Genomic DNA, 23,457 nt, shown 5'->3' with positions numbered 1-23,457 from the left:
GTCCAACAGGTTTATTTAGAATCATGAGCTTTCAGAGCGTTGCTCCTTCATCAGGTGAGTCACCTAATCTCACCTGATGAAGGAGCAGCACTCCGAAAGCTCATGATTCCAAATAAACCTGTTGGATTTTAACCTGGTGTTGTGAGACTTCTTACTGTGCCCACCCCAGTCCAACACCGGCATCTCCACCTCACCTCTCTGTACAGCAATGCAATCACCACTCCACTCACTCTCTCTATCCCATACACACTCTCTCTATCCCATACACACTCTCTCTATCCCATACACACTCTCTCTCTATCCCATACACACTCTCTCTCTATCCCATACACACTCTCTCTCTATCCCATACACACTCTCTCTCTATCCCATACACACTCTCTCTCTATCCCATACACACTCTCTCTCTATCCCGTACACACTCTCTCTCTATCCCATACACACTCTCTCTATCCCACACACACTCTCTCTATCCCATACACACTCTCTCTCTATCCCATACACACTCTCTCTCTATCCCATACACACTCTCTCTCTATCCCATACACACTCTCTCTCTATCCCATACACACTCTCTCTATCCCATACACACTCTCTCTATCCCATACACACTCTCTCTATCCCATACACACTCTCTCTCTATCCCATACACACTCTCTCTCTATCCCATACACACTCTCTCTCTATCCCATACACACTCTCTCTCTATCCCATACACACTCTCTCTATCCCATACACACTCTCTCTCTATCCCATACACACTCTCTCTCTATCCCATACACACTCTCTCTATCCCATACACACTCTCTCTCTATCCCATACACACTCTCTCTCTATCCCATACACACTCTCTCTATCCCACACACACTCTCTCTATCCCATACACACTCTCTCTCTATCCCATACACACTCTCTCTATCCCATACACACTCTCTCTATCCCATACACACTCTCTCTATCCCACACACACTCTCTCTATCCCATACACACTCTCTCTATCCCATACACACTCTCTCTCTATCCCATACACACTCTCTCTCTATCCCATACACACTCTCTCTATCCCACACACACTCTCTCTATCCCATACACACTCTCTCTCTATCCCATACACACTCTCTCTCTATCCCATACACACTCTCTCTATCCCATACACACTCTCTCTATCCCACACACACTCTCTCTATCCCATACACACTCTCTCTATCCCATACACACTCTCTCTATCCCATACACACTCTCTCTATCCCATACACACTCTCTCTATCCCACACACACTCTCTCTATCCCATACACACTCTCTCTATCCCATACACACTCTCTCTCTATCCCATACACACTCTCTCTCTATCCCATACACACTCTCTCTATCCCACACACACTCTCTCTATCCCATACACACTCTCTCTCTATCCCATACACACTCTCTCTCTATCCCATACACACTCTCTCTATCCCATACACACTCTCTCTCTATCCCATACACACTCTCTCTCTATCCCATACACACTCTCTCTATCCCACACACACTCTCTCTATCCCACACACACTCTCTCTATCCCATACACACACTCTCTCTATCCCATACGCACTCTCTCTATCCCATACATATTCTCTCTATCCCATAGCTGAGATTAATAGAATAGAATTCTGAATGTCTATTGCAGACCTTATTCTTTAAAAGAAATCCCAATCATAAGAACCCATTTTCTACATTTTACATTCCTTCAACTACATTCTTATAAAACAAACATTAAATTCAAGTGCTTAACCAATCTAAAAACAACATTGGAATTCATAGTCCCACTTCAAAGAGGCTATAACCACTTGGATCTGTCATTCAAATTGTGAAATAAAAGGTACCCTACTGGGATAGTGGAACAGTTGTGAAATCAGTTATGCAGTATTAATCCACTGGTCCATTAAAGTGCAAGAAAGTCATACATTTTGTGATTAAGTCAGTGGTATTCAATGGGAAAATGGTGAGGGCCAATAGGGATATCAGAGAATTTTATTCAGAATGCACATGGAATTTTAAAAATCCTTATGGATTCATTGCAATTTATTTTTTCAAAAGGAACCTCTGTTCAGAGAACACAAAAAAGGCTCACAAACAGGGCATACAGAGACACAAACTCAATTTACAGAATAATGATTGGAATGCTAATCAACATGTCTTCAGGAGTGAAGCTTTTTAGTAGCAAAGTGAAATTGGCAAATTCCTCCTTCAATCATGGGGAACTAGACTTCATACTAGGGAACAGGCACGGAGCAAAAACAGGAAATACTGGAAAGTCTCAGCAGGTCTGACAGCATCAGTGGAGAGAGAACAGAACAAATGTTTCTTGAGTCTGGATGACTCTTCGTCACAGTTGAAGACGATTAGAAATAGGATGACATTTATATTGTGGTAGTCGGGGGGGGGGGGGGGGGGCGTTGTGGGGGCTGCGGGGCTGGATAGAGAGCCAGCGGGTTTTGGAGATGGGATTGACAAAGCCGTCATGGATAAAAGGACAGGGGGTGGGATTTTCCAGCCGCGCTCGCCCCAAGACTGGAAAATCCCACCTGAGGTCCTTTGCATGGTCTTGTCCCGCCCACTACGATTCCCGTAGAAGGCAGGGTGGAAAATTTCTGCCCAAGGAGTGTAAATGATGATGATCATGGCTAAGAAGGGTGCTAATAGTGGCAGATAGTCCAGACATGAGACCTCCTGTTCCAATATCTGGATCCCACATCATGCAATCACTAACCCCGCACACCACAAAGAAAAACTTCCTTTAATTATTTTTTTTAAAACCCCAAAACTCTAATATGGGAAATTTATTTGGTAATATTCTGTTCATACAATATTCAAATATGGCTAAATTGTCCCCAAGTTTCCAAAAATGTGCAGGTTGGGTGGATTAGCCATGGTAAATGCATGAGGCTAAAGGGATAGGGCAGGGGGTTCAACACTGGCCTCGGATGAGTGTGTGCAATTTGCACATTCTCCCCGTGTCTGCATGGGTTTCTTCCAGCTGGGTAAGATATTCTTTTGGTGAGTCGGTGCAGACTTGATAGGCCGAATGGCCTCCTTCTGCACTGTAGGGATTCTATATCCACTATCCACCCACTAATGTCGCTTTAAGTGACATTTACTCCCAGTGAGTAGAATTGATCTGTCCACCAACTCTCACATATTTGACAGTGTGTTTTTGTCACTGAAATACATTAATTTATACGAGTCTTTTTTTTTTCCCCTCTTGCTCATCTCCCGAGGCTGAAAGCCTTTCTGAAACAAAAACCCATGCTTCATGTTTTATGGTTCATTCACTAATTGAAGTTTACACAGTGGAGTATTATGTTTTGTTACACAATAACTGCTATTGATCATTTGTATGTGGTGTAAAGGCTGCTCCTAAAAGCTTTATGGTCAGTCATTGTCCCACTGCATTTCACATGAAGAAGCTGTCAGTGCAGCTGACAGGCCTACACAGTCAGCTCAGGATTTACTGTGCAGGAATTCACCCAGACTGCAGCAACACGAGGGTTAGCAAGAGCAGATTTCCCTGTTCCTGCCCCTGCAGCTACTACATTTTTGGGTGGTGGGTGGGGGTCGTTGGGGCAGCATGGCGGCACAGTGGTGAGCACTGTTGCCTCATGGCGCCAGGAACTCCAGACTCAATACCGGCCTCGGGTGACTGTGTGGAGTTTGCATGTCCTCGCCGTGTCTGCATGGGTTCCCTCCGGGTCCTCCGGTTTCCTCCCACAGTCCAAAGATGTGCAGGTTAAGTGGTTTGGCCACAGTAAATTGCCCCTTAGTGTCCAAAGATGTGCAGATTGGGGGGATTGGCTATGGTAAATGCGTGGGGTTACGAGGAAAGGGCAGGGTTACCCTGGGTAAGATGTTCGTTCAGAGAGTCGGCGCAGACTCGATGGGCCGAATGGCCTCCTTCTGCACTGTAGGGCTCTACGGATAGGCAAACAGTATACAGAAAATGCTGGAAAACCTCAGCAGGTCTGACCTCATCTGTGGAGAGAGAATAGAGCCAACATTTCGAGTCTGGATGACCCTTTTGTCGGACTCGAACCGTTGGCTGTATTCTCTCTCCACAGATGCTGTCAGACCTGCTGAGGTTTTCCAGCATTTTCTGCTTCTAGTTTCAGATTCCAGCACCTGCAGTAATTTGCCTTTAGATTCAAGCATGTCCCCTGTTCTGTAAAGCTACGCTACACAAAATGGCATATTTTGATTAATGAGAGGGACACTCTCAGACTTCTTTCTAAAATAAATATCGGTTTAGAAACTACCACAAAATCAGTGATTGATGCAGTGACATGATCCACGCAATGGCAGGAGAGAGGGAAAGAGATTGATAGTGATAATCTGTATAAAAGTTAGTAAGACCACGCTTGGAGTGTTGTGCAGATTGCCTCAGGATACAGCGCAGCTTGACAAAGAAGGTGCCTTGCCTGACGAAATACAAAGAAAGACTTCAGAAGTGGGGCTATATTTGGTAGAACAGAGGAGGAGTTGGGTGTGATTCTGAGGGAAAGTTCAAAGTGTTGAAGGATGGACGGAAGCACACGGCTTCCATTATGAAAGAAATAAACCAGCATGGATTGGATGGGCCGAAAGCTCTGCTTTCATCTTGTAAAGTGGATGAACCCTTTTGGGGGGGCCTGCAGCAGATGGACACTTGGTTATGCTGGAGAGTGAATAAGGTGTGCGGGGTGGGGGGGAGAGAGAGAGAGAGAGAGAGGAAGAGCTCGGTCCTGAAAGACCAGGGGGAGGGGGGCGGAATTCTCCAGCCGCGCTGGTCTAAAAGCCGGAAATTCCCGTCCGACCGTCAGTGGCGTTTCACATTCCCCGCAACCCGCCCGCTAAAATTCCAGTGGCGGGTGGGATGGGAGAATTCTGACCCGGATTTCCCATGTCTTGGCAAGCCTTTTTCTGCATGAGTCGGACATGGGAGTTACGCAGCTTTTGTCCGGGCTGTCCCGCTCTCCGGGGGTAGATCTGGCAGGCAGCAGCATTAGAATCAGCAGGATGCAAACCCCCCCCACTCCCACCAGGTTCACCCCCCAGAAGGAAAAAACTAGTTCAGACCAGTATTCTTATTTCCCCATTTTACTGGCATTCCTTTGTAAAGTATACACGAGCAACTCACACCAGTAATATTATTGCCCCGTTTTACTCATTTCCTCCTACTGGGCTAGTGCCCTCATGGTTAGTCTCTTCCTGAAAGTGTGGCTGGATCCAGCTGGAGAACAGAGCTGTCAGTGTGCTGTCAGTGTAGGAACGGCCCACAGGAAGGATTAGGTTGGGTCTTGCCTGAGAATGTGCTCAGGTCTGGTCCAGCCAGAGAGCAGAGCCAATGCGAGCCATGTGCGAAAGTTGAGGGCAGGTCGAGTCCTGCCTCAGGATAGGAGCAGGGTATGTCCTCCAACAGCACTGTCAGGTTGGATCAAGTCTGCAATAGCTTTGGGTTCAGCGTTGATGAGGTTTCTCTTTTCCCATCGGTGAACTCTTTCCACAAACTTGTGCCAACTGCAACTTTCAACAATCTTGTGTTTTCATGAATTCCAAGGCTCAAAACTGAGATACTTAAAAGGAGGGTTTTCTTCTACTTCCATTCCTTCCGCTCCTGAAGCCTCAAAGTCACTTGATGGCCTTATATACCTTGCAGAGGTCCCTAGTGTTCAAGGGTATCTTCATTGTGAGTATCGGAAAGTTATTTAACTGCAGAAACATTGCATTTGAGCCAACTCTCATTCTTACCAACACCCACCGACATTCTGGTGGGAATCAGAAGTGGCAATTGTGGCTGGTTTCCCCCTTCTTAATGTATAATTACTGTAAACTTGTGTTGTGAAGCTGGTGTTTGTAAAATTGTCTGTTAAAAAGGTGAGTTTTTTTTCTGATGCATGTACACAGAGAGCCCAGAGTGAAACATTGTATCAAAGGCCAGGCAGCAGTGTTGCCAAGACAACAGACTGTTTTTGAATTTTGCCCAATAAATTTAAATCAGGCACTTGAATAACAGCAACCTATTAGATTTAAATTTGATGTTTTGGTAACCTGAGAACCAATCCTATTGTGGGGATATTGGTATGTCATCAGGGGTATAAGAGACGGGGCGGGGGGCAGGGGGGGAGGGCGCAGTGGCACAAACTGGAGAAAAGCACCTGCTACAGCTCACAGCTTTTGAGAGAGAGACAGCCAGCAACTGCTCTCTGCTGCAACTCATTTATGTCTTAAAAGAAAGCCTCATCTTGATAGTGAAGATAGCAAAAGAAGCAGAGGTTCCAGTCAGAAGAAAGAAGACAGAAGATTCCGGAAGACGACAAACCTGGTTGTAATTTAGAGGGTGACTAAAAATTCTATTTAAAAAAAAAGTGGAAACTGTATTCATCTAAATAGCATTCCATAGAATAGTGTTTTATTTGGTTTGTTAACACTTTAGTTAACCTGTTCACTCTTAGTTAGATAAATAAAGCGTTATTTGTTGATTTTACAGAGAGTCTCAGGGAGTTATTTTGATTTAACCACTAAAGGTTGCTGAAGGGCAGATCACATTACTTTTCACACACTTTTTACAGATTATGAGGTAAGGTACTCCTCTTTGAGTGGTTAGGTGTTAGTTCTCAGAGAGGACATCATCCTCCCTTTTATAACACTAGTTGTGGGAAACATGTGGCCCACAAGGCATTTTATAGGCCGTTTTCCACATGCAGGTTTGCCATATTCCACTGGTTTCCATCCGTGTGGATATTTTCTTACTGGTTTAACTGAAGTGATTGGCACGTAAAGGGCAAGTGAAGTGAGGTGTGTGCTGATTGCTCACAACATTGACGGTGAGAGCCGTGTGCTCCTTCTGTGTCTAAAGTGTAAATATTGCTTTTATTTTTACCATTGGAAGTTGATGACAGTTCTATTAATATATAAATGATTAAGCATTTTCTATAATCCATTATGTGTACAGGTCCACAGATCCTTAAAAGTGGCAGCACAGGTGGGAAAGATGGTTAAGAAAGCAGATGGCATGCTTGCCTTCATCAGCCAGGGCATCGAGTATAAAAGTTGGCAAATTATGTTATAGTTGTATAAAACATTGGTTAGGCCGCATTTGGAATACTGTGTCCAATTCTGGTCGCCACACTACCAGAAGGATGTGGAGGCTTTGGAGGGAGTACAGAAAAGGTTTACCAGGATGTTGCCTAGTATGGAGGCTATTACCTATGAGGAGAGATTGAATAAACTGAGATTGTTCTCTCTGGAAAGACGGAGACTGAGGGGCGACCTGAAAGAAGTTTATAAAATTCTGAGGGGCATAGATAAGGTGAACAGTTGGAAGTTTTTTCCCAGGGCAGAAATGACAATTATAAGGGTGCACAAGTTCAAGATAAGGGGGGAAGGTTTTTACACAGAGAGTTGATTGGAGTCCTGGAATGCGCTGCCAAGTGAGGTGGTTGAGGCAGACATGTTGATGACATTTAAGACTTATCTGGATAGACACATGAACAGGCGGGGAATAGAGGGATACAGGCCATTGGTCTAGATAGGACAATGTGATCGGCGCAGGCTTGGTGGGCCGAAGGGCCTGTTCCTGTGCTGTACTGTTCTTTGAAGTATCTGGCTTGTATTAAACGTATTTAATCTTAATCATGGGTGATGGTTAGTAAGCAAGCCCGATTTCAATCTTGCGGTCCACTCACAAGCCTAGGTTGCCCATTACTGCTGTAAAATGTTCTAATGTCATTCCTCTGATCTAGGTTAACATGAGATAGTTCAATACAAGTCAGGGATCAGTTTTTCCTCCTTTGTATTACTCAGTGTGACAGGAGGACACAAAAATGTTTTATTTGAATCCTATTCCAAAATTCTCTGCAACTTAAAAAATACTCAGGAGACTGGAAATCATTACATCAATGGACCCTTGTGAATTCTGAGGGCTAGGGCTTCCATTTGTGGAGCTTTTTACTGAGGCAAGAATCAACAACAACTTGTCTAACATCTTCGGCATACCAATATGTCCCAAGGAGTGTTACAGGAGCAGTATTAAACAAAACAATACCGAGATGGGACACGGTGGCACAGGGGTTATGGGCGGACAATATTGGCCATGTAATTGATTGATTGACCCTGTGATTGAAAGAAATACCATTTACTTTTGTCTTATCTGTAGATTTAATCAATCAATGGCACCAAAGTATCAGTTTGAAATTGCCTATTTCTCTCTGTCAATCAGTCCTTTATCTGCCGAGCCACCTATTTATGCTCAGAGAATCAGGGATCTGTGAAAAAGACAGCTGGAGAACCTTCAAACAATTCAAAAGCAGTCTGGTGGTTGCTCAGTTAACAGGCTGTTGACTTGCCTTCCACCCTAAGGGTCAGGGGGTTGAATACCAGAGCAGCCTGTCACTCACAATCACATCAATGTTCTTCCTTTATCCAGCCTGGTATGAAGCTGAACTAAATACATCCAACATGCTTAGAATGTGCCACTATATTTGGAAACCAATCGCATCGCAGTAACCAGGAAGAACTATTCTACCCCAGGGCTTGGGTTGCCAACTCTTGAGTGGACATATTCCTGGAGGCTTCAACCTATGACCTCCCTCCAGGAATTGCCCCCTTAATTCCCACCTCTTTTCCCCCACCTTCCAACTCTTTAAGACTAACTAACAAAGTTGTTCAATTAAAAAACATCTTCCTCCCTAGTTGCTCACAGCAGTGTCTGTGAGATTGACCCTTACATCATAAAGGTGACCCCAATATTTTTTTATCATCGTGTAGTTCAAGAGGAGGGAATGAGTCCCACCTTTTCTTTCATAGAATCATAGAATCCTACAGTGCAGAAGGAGGCCATTCATCCCATCGAGTCTGCACCAACCACAATCCCACCCAGGCCCCATAACCCCATGCATCTTACCTTAGCTAGCCCCCCCCTCAACACTAAGGGGCAATTTAGCACGGCCAATCCACCTAACCCGCACATTGTTGAACTGTGGGAGGAAACCGGAGCACCCAAAGGAAACCCACGCAGACATTGGGAGAATGTGCAAACTCCACACAGACAGTGACCCAAGCTGGGAATCGAACCCGGTTCCCTGGCACTGTGAGACAGCGGTGCTAACCACTGTGCCACCGTGCTGCCCTGACTTGTTCTGTCTCGATTAACTTTTGCAAAATCTCTTGCACACCTCGGGCAAAATCCTACCATAAAAATGGCAGAGTGTTGGTTCCGGCGTGAGTGTTTCACACCAACATTTTCCGGCCAAAGCCTATGCCTCATTAACGATAATTTTTATGCTCACGGGTTTCACACATTCCCTCTGATTCGCCCGCCTCGCAGCGACTTCACTGCTGTAAGCACCGGGGAAGCTCCATATAAACGGCTCCCCACCACTTGTTCCACAATGACTGCAGGGGAAGGCAGGCAAGTAGGCAGCACCGCGCTTTTCGGAGCGAGCCCTCACCAGTCTGCTGGATGGGGTGACGCAGAACAATCTTTCATGATCCACTGAGATCTAACGTTGCACCGTTAACGTTTTGGACTGCCGCGCAGCTTCTCCCCTGTGTCCTCACACCACTGCCGGAGTTCGGGTTCCAATCACACTGCAGTCATCTGCCCCCAAGTGCGAGGCCCTTCAGGCTGCCTGAGAGGGGTCGCAGCCCATTCCTGATTCCCCTACTATGCGTTGACATCCTGGCCTCTCATGGCACACGCCCCCATTCCCGCAGACAGAGAGTGCAGGATCAAAATCGCCCCCCACTCCCCCCCCCCCTCCCCTACCGGGCCAGTGTGAAAATCTGGGAAACCCAAAACTTTGCACACCAAGAGAGATAGATCTCAAGATAATCTCACAGCTCCAGGGACCCAGGTTCAATTCCCAGCTTGGGTCACTGTCTGTGTGGAGTTTGCTCGTTCTCTCCGTGTCTGCGTGGGTTTCCCCCGGGTGCTCCGATTTCCTCCCACAATTCAACGATGTGCGGGTTAGGTGGATCGGCCACAGTAAATTGCCCCTTAATGTCAGGGGGGCCGGCTAGGGTAAATGCATGGGGTTATGGGGATAGGGCCCAGGTGGGATTGTGGTTGGTGCAGACTCAATGGGCCGAATGGCCTCTTTCTGCACTGTAGGGATTCTATAATGTGCTTTACAACCAATGAAGTGCTTTTGAAGTTGTGCTGCTGTAGTTTAGGAAACACAGCAGCCAATTTGTGCATAGCAAGCTCCCACTAACAGCAAAGGCCAGGTTATCCAGATTATCAGTGATTCTGGTAGAGGCAGCACAATTGGTCAGGACACCAGGGAGAATTCCCTGACTCTTCTTCAAAATAGTGCTGTGGGATCTTTATTGGAGAGGGATGATGGGAGCCTGACAATTTTATAATCACCGCTGGGGAAGGCAACATGCATTCATGCAGCATCTTTAATGTCGTTAAACATCCCTGTGCACTTCAGGGGAAGAGTTAACACAGTTTGTCACAAAGCAATATTATGACTGGTGTTGGTCAAAGAGGGAGGTTTTAAGGAGCATCAAGAGAGTGGACGGCACGGTAGCACAACGGTCAGCACTGCTGCTTCACAACGCCAGGGACCCGGGTTCAATTCCCGGCTTGGGTCACTGTCTGTGTGGAGTTTGTACATTCTCCCCGTGTCTGCGTGGGTTTCCTCCGGGTGCTCCAGTTTCCTGCCACATTCTAAAAGACGTGCTGGTTAGGTGCATTGACCCGAACAGGCTCCATACTGTGGCGACTGGGGGAATTGCACAGTAAATTCATTACAGTGTTAATGTAAGCCTTACTTGTGACTAATAAATAAACTTTAACTTTATTTTAGAAAGGGAATTCTGCGGCTTAGGGCCTTGGCAGCTGATGGCTCGGCCAACAATGGTGGAGCAATGAAAATCTGGACAGCGATGTCCATGAAATTGTACAGGACTCCAAACCAACCACAGCCTCCCATGGAGACTCAGAGATAAATTGAAGGACCAAATTTAAATTGATCTCAGTCTTTTTGACCATTTGTGACTTCTTCATCTTCAGTGATGGTTGGGTTGGTAGGCTTTGGTTTCCATATCTAATAGAATGTACACACCCCAAATGGAGCCCTTGCTAAGGCATCTCCAGACAAACACTGACCCTGAACTCCTGCCTTCTGAACCTGAGCTTAAGGGGTCTACGTGGCTGCTACATCACTCAGATAGCAAAAGGCCAGTGTAGCCATGTGTCTGCACAGTGGGTGCAGGTTGGGCTTTCCAGTGAATCAGAGCATCTTCAAATGCGACAAATCCTGCTGAGGCCTTAATTAATCTCCTGCAAGATTCCACTGGATGAATAGGGATTTGATTTGATTTATTATTGTCACATGTATTGGGATACAGTGAAAAGTATTGTTTCTTGCGCACTTTGCAGATAAAGCATACCGTACATAGAGAAGGAAAGGAGAGGGTGCAGAATGTATTGTTACAGTCATAGCTGGGATGCAGAGAAAGATCAACTTAATATGAGGAAGATCCATTCAAAAGTCTGATGGCAGCAGGGAAGAAGCTGTTCTTGAGTCGGGTGGTATGTGATCTCAGACTTTTGTATCTTTTTCCCGACGGAAGAAGGTGGAAGAGAGTATACCCGGGTGCGTGGGGGTCCTTGATTATGCTGGCTGCTTTTCCAGGCGGCCAGAAGTATAGATGGAGTCAATGGATGGAAGGCTGGTTTGTGTGATGGACTGGGCTTCGTTCACAGCCCTTTGTAGTTCCTTGCAGTCTTGGTCAGAGCAGGAGCCATACCAAGCTGTGATACAGCCAGAAAGGATGCTTTCGATGGTGCATCTGTAAAACCACTGAGAGTCATAGCGGACGTGCCAAATTTCCTTAGCCTCCTGAGAAAGTAGAGGCATTGGTGGGCTTTCTTAACTATAGTGTTGACAGGAGACCTCTGAACCTCGAGAATGGACAGTATCAGGACCCTACAGGCACGAGACTTAATGGCAGAAGGGACTACAAACCGCATTGGCTGTTCAATACCTTTGAAAAAACTGTAACACTTAGCACTAAACTTACACAGATCGACTAATGCAAAAATAAGCCAATAAGCCACTAAAGAAAACCTGCCAAATCCTGGAAAACAGCTGAAGTCATTAATTATTTTCTTTTTTAAAAAAACAATTGGCTTACCACTTCTAAATCATCAAGTCCATAAAGAAACATCTCCATATTCAGCTACACTCGGGGCCTGCACTTCTCGGATTTGTTTTTCCTTTTCTCTCCTCGGGGAAAATATTCTCCCCCCCACCTTCAAAAAGTTCTTACACTGATAGAAAAGGACGTTTCCTGGGAGAGGTAGCACATTTGACACAGTGAAGTGCACTCTGAGAGGCCGTAGTTTCCACTGTAGAAAGGAGCAAGGCCACAGTGTCACTAATGGAGGACAAGGCACCAGTTGGCAGTCCAGCTTTGACTCAAAGTCCAAAATAGCTGACAGCAGATGACGCCGGCCCTCTAACCTGATTTGCTGCTCGGAATGCAAGCAACTGTCCCGAGGAACAGCAAGCATCCCTCTTCTCCTTGTGTGTGTGTCTCGGTGTGTGTGTGGGTGTGTGTGTGTGTGCACATGGCTTGTGTTACATTACATTGCTGAAGTCATCAAAATGAGCCAGGGATGCCTTTCCATCTTGGTGTTTTTCTGGATCGAGCTCCTGGATAACCAGGCATCTCAGGCATTTGGAATTGGTTTAACCCCGTTTAAAAAAAAAAGGTCAGCTGGGAGGAAGCATGGTTGGGAACGAAGAAGGCAGAAGAGGAGAAATGCGGATTTCTTTTCTCCCTAATGTCTCCTCCTGAGAGCAGTGACTGGTGGAACAAGGCCATAGACACTAGCGTTTGTAACTTGAGAGATCATTGTCCCTGTCTCTACCCTCATACTGAGATACAAGTCATATACATTACTGAATATTGACAGGGTATTCAACTGTTGTGTGTTTCATGGTTGAGTCCAACTCTGTTGCTTTGAATCCAGCCATTTCAGCATTCTATACACTCAAAACTTTAAAAGTCTAAAGTTTATTTATCCGTCACAAGTAAGGCTTACATTAACACTACAATGAAGTTACTGTGAAATTCCCCTAGTTGCCACAGTCCGGTGCCTGTTCGGGTCAATGTACCTAACCAGCACGTCTTTTGAACTGTGGGAGGAAACCGGAGCACCCGGAGGAAACCCACACAGACATGGGAAGAATGTGCAAACTCCACACAGACAGGGACCCAAGTTGGCAATCGAACCCAGGTCCCTGGCGCTGTGAAACGGCAGTGCTAACCACTATGCCACCGTGCCGGCATTTCCATTTGCATACATTTAAATACGCTTGTTAGTCCCTACATGTTAATTGCCCATTCATGTTGGTGTGGGTGGGGGTTCTGTGGGGTGGCATAGTGGCACAATAGAGGCATTGCTACCTCACGGCGCCAGGGACCCGGGTTCGATTCCCGGCTTGGGTCACTGTCTGTGTGGAGTCTGCACATTCTCCCCGTGCCTGCCTGGGTTCCGGGTGCTCCAATTTCCCCCACAGTACAAAGATGTGCGCGTTAGCTGGGTTGCCCATGCTAAATTGTCCCTAATGTCAGGGGGACTAGCAGGGTAAATGCGTGGGGAAACAGGGATAAGGCCTGGGTGGGATTGTTGTCAGTGCAGGCTTGATGGGATTCTGTGGTTTATTTTTTTTAAAATCAGGATGCCCTTTATAAATGGTGCCCCGATCTTTTAAATACTGAATTGCTGGCAGAGCAAGCGCAATCATAGCTGACTCTGCCGGCGTGACATTGTGGGACCCAGCCATTTAATTATTTTTTGCCAAAAAATGTTTAAAAATATGGTGGGAAAACCCACCGCTCTGCCCTCCCAACCCCACCCCCCCACCACCGCCCCAATTCCGCCCTCCCAACCTTTTGCCAAAAATTAGCAGGAGTACGCCCCATATACATGACCCCCACGTGCAGCCACTTATCTTTAAGTGAGCACATCCCTGTGAATTTGAAAATTTGATCTGCTCATTGCGATTGTCCCTGGATGAACCAAAATTTCACAGGCAGCAATGTGGAATTTGTCAAATTCGGGAAAGGCAGCTTCCGATGAACGGAAATTCCGAAAGTTAGCCTGGAGACTAAAATCGGTCTCAATGGACTTGGCTGAATGCAAAGCAAACATTTGGATAATTAAGGTGTAGTGAAATTATTCCAGTGTGTATAGAACCTGAGAGAAAAATCAAAGACGAAGCTAAAGGTTTGTAACGATTCAGATACAGAACAAAATAAAGGATCGATTGTCCCAATGAAACCGACTGTCCAAATGTAGCATTAAGTTGGTTTAGCTCAGTTGGCTGGACGGCTGGTTAGTGACACAAAGCGACCCCACTTAGTGTGTGTTCAATTCCTGTACCGGGACAATGAGATTATTCATGAAGGCTCAACCTCTCCTGCCTGAGGCACGGTGATCCGTGGGTTCAGTCACCACCAGCCTACAATCATCTGGGACATTTTACTTTTAGTTCCCCTGATGGTCGAGTGGTCAGGATTTGGCACTTTCACCGTCATGGCCCGGGTTCGATTCCCGGTCAGGGGATGAAGATTTATAGGGTGGCACAGTGGTTAGCACTGCTGCCTCACAGCACCAGGGACCTGGGTTCAATTCCGGCCCTGGGTCATTGTCTGCGTGGTGCTTGCACATTCTCCCCATGTCTATGTGGGTTTCCTCCGGTTGCTCTGGTTTCCTCCCATTGTCTAAAGATGTGCGGGTTAGATTGATTAGCCATCCTAAATTGACCCCTAGTGTCAGGGGATGAGCAGGGGAACTGTTTGGGGTGACGGGAATAGGGCCTGGGTGAGACTGTGGTTGGTGCAGACTCAATGGGTCGAATGGCCTCCTTCTGTACTGTAGAGTTTCTATGAACTGCATTTTGAAAAAGAGCAACATTTTATAGATCGTCCAGTCTCTCAGTAAAGAAATGTTCTTAATATCAATTCTAAATTAATGTTTCAATGGTTTAGTGCTACTTTTCTGGTTTACTCAAGAAGTAATCATCTAGATTGACCCTGACTTAAACTATTTCATATATTAGAAATGATGGGGGTGATTCTGAGCCTGTGTTGATCATCAGAGTAAATGGTGATGTGCGCCTAAAATGTCCTGAGAGTTAGAAAGCAAAACTCTCACTGGCGAGATCTCATTTTCCAATTTTCCACACCCCGCGCCAGTTAACTTCTGAGCAGGAACCTCACTTCAAATAAAATATAAATAAAACTTAAATATTTAAATAAAGTAAAATATAATTAAAGTGCTCTCCCCCCCACCCCCTCACTGAGTAGAAATACCTTGTCCTTACGACAGGTATTTAAAAACTTGAAGCAGCTGAAGGGAATCCATCAGGAGCACAAAGGTAAGAATAGCCTTTGAGGGCGGCACGGTAGCACAGTGGGTTAGCACTGCTGCTTCACAGCTCCAGGGACCTGGGTTCGATTCCCGGCTTGGGTCACTGTCTGTGAGGAGTTTGCACATTCTCCTCGTGTCTGCGTGGGTTTCCTCCGGGTGCTCCGGTTTCCTCCCACAGTCCAAAGATGTGCGGGTTAGGTTGATTGGCCATGCTAAAAAAATTGCCCTTAGTGTCCTGGGATGCGTAGGTTAGAGGGATTAGTGGGTAAATATCTAGGGATATGGGGGTAGGGCCTGGGTGGGATTGTGGTCGGTGCAGACTCGATGTGCCGAATGGCCCCTTTCTGTGCTGTCAGGTTTCTAAGCCTCTGGGGAAAGAGAAACATGCCCGGGAGTGCCTGGCAGTGCCAACCTAGCAGTGCCAAGCCTCTCTGTCCTGATGCTGTGGCCGAGTTCTCCGTGTGCCTGGTCAGAATTTGACTCTCATCCAACGCTGTCAAAGGAGGTGTGCTGGCCATTCCGCCCCCACTGCTGACTTTGCAGTGAGCAATTTGGCTGCCCCGTTTGGCTCCCTTACAGCACACCATCAGTACAGCGGAACAATCAAAACCTTGAGATAGTTGATGGAGGGAAATACAACAGTGAAGCCTGGCTTGTATACTGTGATGATATCACATAATTGGCTGTGTTAAAATCAAAGCAGAGCATTTGTTACTAAGAAGAGACTCCACTGGGGCACGAGAAAACTCTTCAGTTGGAACAGAAACATTTAGAGATCGTGTAAAACAAAGTGAAGAGAGCAGTTCTCGGGGGGAAGAAGGGTCCCTGCAGCAGTTTGCAGGAAGAAGTGCCGAGGAAGTTATTACATCAATGAGTCCTCAAATGAGCCATACACAGTAATGCAGATATTGGGCAGAATCCTCCAACAATTTGCCAGAGTGTCAGCGAGGAAAGCCGGCATGTAGCTCTCCGAGGGGCGGCACGGTGGCACAGCAGTGGTTAGCACTGCTGCCTCACAGTGCCAGGGGCCCAGGTTCGACTCCCAGCTTGGGTCACCATCTGTGCGATGTTTGCACATTCTCCCCGTGTCTGCGTGGGTTTCCTCCGGGTGCTCCGGTTTCATCCCACAGTCCGAAAGACGTGCTGGTTAGGTGCATCGCCATGCTAAATTGACCCTCAGTGTACCCGAACAGGTGCCGGAGTGTGGCGACTAAGGGATTTTCACAGCAACTTCATTGCTGTGTTAATGTAAGCCTACTCGTGACACTAACAAATGAATTAAAAAGCTGCCGAGTTTTCTGTCCAGATTTTCTGGCGCTCTGTGCACAGTGAATCTGGGGCATGGTTACCGCCGTCACTCTGGCAGGGCAGGGCAGGATAGAACTGGTAACACCAGCACCACAGGGATTGGGGCACCACCATTAAAGGGTGCCATGATTTGAATTTGAAATAAACTCCTATCCCCCTCTCCCATAAGCATCTGGGTGGCCCCCTATCCCCACATCCCCCAACCCTCACAAGCTTCAGGGCAACCCCCCCCCCCCCTTTAATAAGCATCAGGGTGACCCTCCCCCAACACATACATAAGGGGAACCCCCAAACGGACTCCACAGAGGGCTCGCCCCAGCAGTGCCAGCTTAGCACTGGGATTTTCCACTCCCGTTTACATCGGGTGGGTCCATGATGAACGATAGGACCCTGGGAAGCTGCGAGGATCAGGAAGTGTGCATGTACACAGGTGGATATAAGAAGGTTTAACAGCAGGCAGGTTATGCTGGAACTATATAAAACATTGGTTGGGCCACAGCTAGTGTATCGTGTGCTGTTCTGGAATCCACATTGTAGGGAGGATGTGATAGCACTGGAAAGGGTGCAGAGGCGATTTACCAGGATGTTACCTGGGCTGGAGAGTCTTAGTTATGAAGAGAGTTGGACAGACTGGATTTATTTTCTTTGGAGCAGAGAAGACTGAGGGGGGGACAGGTTTGAGATGTATAAGATTGAGGGGCATAGATAGGGCAGATAAACTTTTCCCATTGGACCAATGACCAGGGGGCGTAGATTTAAGGTAAGGGGCAGGAGGTTTAATGGGGATGTGAGGAAAAACTTTTTCACCCAGAGGGTGGTGGGAGTCTGGAACTTACTACCTGAAAGGGTGATGGAGGCAGAGACTCTTATAACATTTAAGGAGTGTTTAGGTGTGCACTTGCGATGCCAAAGCACACAAGACAGGCGCTGGAAAATGGGATTAGAATAGTGGGTTTGTCTTTGACAGGCGTAGATGCAATGGGCCGAAGGGATTTTTTCTCTGCTGTGGACTTCTATGACTCTAAATATCCCCTTAAATGTCCAGAGGTGCGCAGGTTAGGTGGATTGGCCATGGCAAATCAATGGGGTTATGGGGATTGGGCAGGGGGTGCGCCTGGAGGAGATGTTCTTCTGGAGAGTCAGTGCAGACTCAATGGGCCGAATGGCCTCTTTTTGCACTACAGGGATTCTATGGTTCTATGACCTCTCTGTTCCTCTATTGAATTAAGAATTGAACTATTTGGGACATATTGCCATTCTCTGTTCTTTCTCCACTATCGTGTGCCACTGAACATTTTGATGCAGAACGTCATCCACCACAAGCTTGCCCTGTGTACAACCTGTCCCAGTCCGCTTACAGTCTGTCTCTCACAACTGGCCATGCTGCATAATTTGGTGTTGTGGTGCACTTTAGTACAAGGCACCATATCCAATCCAATCATTTTCAACGCAGAAGAATAAGAGATCCAATGCAGGTCACTGGAACACACAATGAACCATATCTTGTCAGTCCAAGAAGCACCCAATTAATTCTCCTCTCTGCTTTACATTCCTTTGGTAGTCATGATGTGGAGATGCCGGCGTTGGACTGGGGTAAGCACAGTAAGAAGTCTCACAACACCAGGTTAAAGTCCAACAGGTGCTACCAAATAAACCTGTTGGACTTTAACCTGGTGTTGTGAGACTTCTTACTGTGTTTACATTCCTTTGCCTGCGTTGTGACTTTACTTTGAATATAATGGAGCTTAATGTTATTTCCTCAAGTCAAGTATCAGGTGTGACAGAACCCATGTCAGTGGAGTTATACCTAAAATGGAGCTGAGCACTTCACTGTGTGAGCGATGCTCCTATATTTGAATCCATAGATAGAATCCATAGAATCCCTACAGTGCAGAAGGAGGCCATTTCGCCCATTGAGCCTGCACCGACAACGATCCCGCCCAGGCCCTATCCCTGTAATCCCATATAGTGGCCCTGCTAATTCCCCTAACACTAATGGACAATTTAGCATGGCTAATCCACCTAACTCACACATCTTTGGACTCTGGGAGGAAACCGGAGCACCCAGAGGAAACCCACACAGACATGGGGAGAATGTGCAAATTCCACATTGACAGTGACCCAAGCTGGGAATCGAGCCCGGGCCCCTGGCACTGTGAGGCAGCAGTGCTAACCACTGTGCCACCGTGCCACCCATTTGATTTGATTTATTATTGTCACATGTATTAATATACCGGAGAATGTATAAGCTCTGAACTTTCTGCCAATTTGAGATATCGTCAACCGCACGGGCGTTACACAAGTGCAGTTACCCTTGCTAGCTTTAGCCTTTAAAGAGATAGTTTCCACAAAGCAAGCATTTGCCATAGAACCATAGAATCCTTACAGTGCAGAAAGAGGCCATCTGGCCCATCGGATCTGCACCAACTCTCTGAAAGAGCATCCCACTCAGGTCCACACCTCCATCCTATCACCATGTATTTAACACTGTTAATCCACCTAACCTGCACATCATTGGAGTGTGGGGGAAACCGGAGCACCCGGAGGAAACCCATGCAGACACAGGGAGAAGGTGCAAACTCCACACAGACAGTCACCCGAGGCCAGAATTGAACCTGGGTCCCTGGAGCTGTGAGGCAATAGTGTTAACCATTGTGCCAGAACCCTTCATTTACCCTTTTCTAAAATTGTAACAGAAAACCATCATTGCTGTAATAACTCCTCGGAAGTCCCATCACCAAAATTCCTTTATTTACAAGATCCAACAACACTATACAGAGTGCTCACCATGTGCGGTCTACATCCGGAGTGCCAGAGGAACTGACACTCCTGCTTAAATACAGAGCATGGGGCTCTCTGATTGGACCATCAATTTGGCCCTTAATCAGGGGATTCATGTTTAAGCAGGCCCATCTCAATTGCCTGATTAAAGTTGTTACAATTGCATCGACAGCACAATATTGGAAATTACACACAATCTTCCATACCAAAACTAAGCTAAGAGATTTTGTTTCTATTTCAGGAGGGTGATGTCCCTTTGCTTAAATATTCCTTCAAAATGCAAAGTGCTGCTTGAAACCAGCTCCTCCCCAACCTCCAACCTGCCCCCCCCCCGCCCCCCCATGCCCCCCCCAACACACACACACACAAAATACATCATGCGACCATGACAAAACGACGCAATAAAATGACTGCGACCTAACAATGGCAGATGTCTAGATTCAGTGGGTCTTATCCTCAGGAATGGAACTGCTGCAGTAACCACCTGTAAACCATGTTTCAGAAACAGCCAGCAACACAGCCTTAATATGTCCCCAACCCGAGTACACTTCTAACCCTGGCACCGAATTCTACTTCGTTAAAATCTACTTCCTTAAGCGACTCCTTTTAGCCGCAGCAGAATTCCTGTCTCAGATCCTGATCCAAAACTCTAATCTCTCATTATTTAAGCACTATCAATTGCCTTCCCAGCTGTGCTTGGAGATACACAATGCCTGCTATGTTTGATACAAAAACAGCTAAAATACATCTCAAAATTCATGAGCTGTTAACACAGAATAATTTCAAAATTTAACATCACAATCTTGTGTCATAAAATAGATCACACCCTCGAGCTTCTGTTCCTGCCAATTCTCTCCTTTTCTCAGTCTCAAAGCTCCAGGGTGCCAAGTACAATGGGTGACAATGATGAGACAGAGTACAGGAGCGAGATAGAGAATCTGGTGAACTGGTGCAGCAACAATAATCTCTTCCTCAATGTCAACAAAACAAAAGAGATTGTCATCGACTTCAGGAAGCGTAAAGGAGAACATGTTTCTGTCTATATCAATGGGGACGAAGTAGGAAGGGTGGAGAGCTTCAAATTTTTAGGTGCCCAGATCACCAACAACCTGTCCTAGAAATCATAGAAACCCTACAGTGCAGAAGGAGGCCATTCGGCCCATCAAGTCTGCACCGACCACAATCCCACCCAGGCACTACCCCCACATATTTACCCGCTAATCCCTCTAACCTACGCATCTTAGGATTCTAAGGGGCAATTTTTAACCTGGCCAATCAACCTAACCCGCACATCTTTGGACTGTGGGAGGAAACCGGAGCACCCGGAGGAAACCCACGCAGACACGAGGAGAATGTGCAAACTCCACACAGACAGTGACCCGAGCCAGGAATCGAACCTGGCACCCTGGAGCTGTGAAGCAGCAGTGCTAACCACTGCGCTACCGTGCCGTGTCCTGGTCCCTCCATGCCGACACTTTAGTTAAGAAAGCCCACCAATGCCTCTACTTTCTCAGAAGACGAAGGAAATCTGGCCGCTACAACTCTCACCAACCTTTACAGGTGCACCATAGAAAGCATTCTTTCTGGTTGTATCACAGCTTGGTATGGGCTCCTGCTCTGCCCAAGACTGCAATGAACTACAAAAGGTCATGAATGTAGCCCAATCCATCACGCAAACCAGCCTCCCATCCATTGACTCTGTCTACACTTCCTGCTGCCTCGGCAAAGCAGCCAGCATAATCAAGGACCCCACGCACCCCGTACATTCTCTCTTCCACCTTCTTCCATTGGGAAAAAGATATAAAAGTCTGAGGTCACGTACCAACCGACTCAAGAACAGCTTCTTCCCTGTTGCTGTCAGACTTTCGAATGGACCTGCCTCTCATTAAGTTGATCTTTCCCTCCACCCTAGCTATGACTGTAACACTACATTCTGGCACTCTCTTATTTCCTTCTCTATGAACGGTATGCTTTGTCAGTATAGCGTGCAAGAAATAATACTTTTCACTGTATGTTAATACATGTGACAATAATAAATCAAATCAAATCAAAATACTGGGTGCCCTGCTGAACCGCAATTTAGAAGGTGTGCTCAATGCTCGATGCTCAAGTAATACCAGCAGGCAAACCCAATACTGTTCACACACACGCACACTCTCACACACACACACACACTCTCACACACACACTCACTCTCACACACACACTCACACACACACTCACGCACACTCACACACACACTCACACACACACTCACACACACACTCACACACACACTCACACACACACTCACACACACACTCACACACACACACACACACTCACACACACACTCACACACACACTCACACACACACTCACACACACACTCACACACACACTCACACACACACTCACACACACACACACTCACACACACACACACACTCACACACACACTCACACACACGCACACTCTCACACACACACACACACTCACACACACACAACACTACTTACAACAGGGTTCCCGGGACGGTGATCAGAACCAGAAACACCAGCCAACCTTTTCCACACGATCCCACACCTTATGACACCAAGTTTAAGGCCTTTTTAAAGCATTCAATCCCGAGATACGAGCGTCACAAGCACATAAACTACAAAACCATCCCGACAGAGGAATGCATGATAACCGGGAATCGGAACAGACCCGAGAAGCAACAAGAGATAAATAAAAACATTTCTTCACACGTGCGATGCACCAAGCACTTGCTATTGGGTAAACCTGAGTTCAGTCTAATTAAATTCATGCAAGTTAGTAAAAAGAGGGATTATGAAGCTGTTGGATTTTCATAAAAACACAACTGGCTCATTGATGTCCTTTAGGGCAGTGATTTTTGTGCTGGGGTCCATGGCTCCCTACGACCCAGTACAAACTTTCCATGGCACCCCGTGTTATAACATGGAATTGTGAGGTAGGAGCAGAGTGTGGCTACTAAATATACATCATGACAAATGGGTCCAAGCCAGGTGATGAAGTTAGGCACAGATAATCAGTTTAATTTGATTTGATTTATTATTGTCACATGTATTAGTATACAATGAAAAGTATTGTTTCTTGTGCGCTATACAAAGCATACTGTTCATAGAGAAGGAAATGAGAGAGTGCAGAATGTAGTGTTACAGTCATAGCTAGGGGTGTAGAGAAAGGTCAACTTAATGAGAGGTAGGTCCATGGGTGCGTGGGGTCCTTAATTCTGCTGGCTGCTTTTCCGAGGCAACGGTAAGTGTCGACAGAGTCAATGGATGGCTTATTCACAGGATGCAACATTACACATCTCAGTCTTCTACCCACCAACACACTGGTGTCCTAGCAGTCATTTTATTTAATACCCTTTGTTACGGGGCTGTCGCAATATTTATCTTCTTGTATTTAAAACTATCATTCCCCTCGAGTAGCTAAGCAAAGTTGCGGAGTGGTTTCAAGATGATTTATTGACGACCGTAGTGCTACAGGACTCTAAGCCATTCAGACCAGTGTGCAGAATTCAGAAATATACAAGCAATTATGGTTTCAAATTCGATTACAAGTAATTAGCATAAACTAATAAAAGTATAGAAGTTATCTCTATCCGCTCACAGTTATTGATTAAAGTTACATCATGCATACATAAAGGTATAGTGTCCAATTAAAACTTGTGCATGTTATATCATCAAGAAATGATAGCGATATCTCTGACCAATGGTATATCATCCTCCCTTTTGCATTGTTCCTTGTTCTAATGGGCAACCATGAGCTACAGCTGCACATCGTTCAATTAAATGGTCCTTGACTCTCATCTGGGTCTGCTTTAATCAAGACCTGTGGTTTTCACATCGCTTTCCCTGTGGAACTGAGACTTTTAAACTTGTGTGACTATTAACCCTTTTCATAAAACAAATGAATAAACATAAACCAATTGAAAGCTCCTTAAAGGGGCAC

At 46.2% G+C, this 23,457-nt stretch overlaps 1 protein-coding gene and 1 non-coding gene across 4 annotated transcripts in view; one reads left to right on the top strand and one right to left on the bottom strand.

The window, feature by feature from the left end:
- Positions 1-23,457, bottom strand: part of cacnb1 (calcium channel, voltage-dependent, beta 1 subunit) — a 121,424-nt gene that overhangs the window by 74,476 nt on the left and 23,491 nt on the right. The window contains exon 1 of one of the 3 annotated variants that reach the window (XM_078224139.1): positions 12,161-12,381. The exons of the other annotated variants lie outside the window; for them this stretch is intronic. Within the exon in view, the coding sequence (XP_078080265.1) occupies positions 12,161-12,199 (39 nt within the window). The 5' untranslated portion in view covers positions 12,200-12,381. Of the gene's footprint in view, positions 1-12,160; positions 12,382-23,457 lie in introns of those variants that run through there. 3 annotated transcript variants of the gene reach the window in all.
- Positions 14,529-14,600, top strand: trnae-uuc (transfer RNA glutamic acid (anticodon UUC)). Its single transcript has one exon. It is a non-coding gene; the product is annotated as a tRNA-Glu (tRNA).

This window comes from Mustelus asterias, chromosome 11 (assembly GCF_964213995.1).
Source record: "Mustelus asterias chromosome 11, sMusAst1.hap1.1, whole genome shotgun sequence".
NCBI classification, from domain to species: Eukaryota; Metazoa; Chordata; class Chondrichthyes; order Carcharhiniformes; family Triakidae; genus Mustelus; species Mustelus asterias.
The sequence above is the reverse complement of the archived record's forward strand: the minus strand, read 5'-3'. Positions and strand labels throughout refer to the sequence as shown.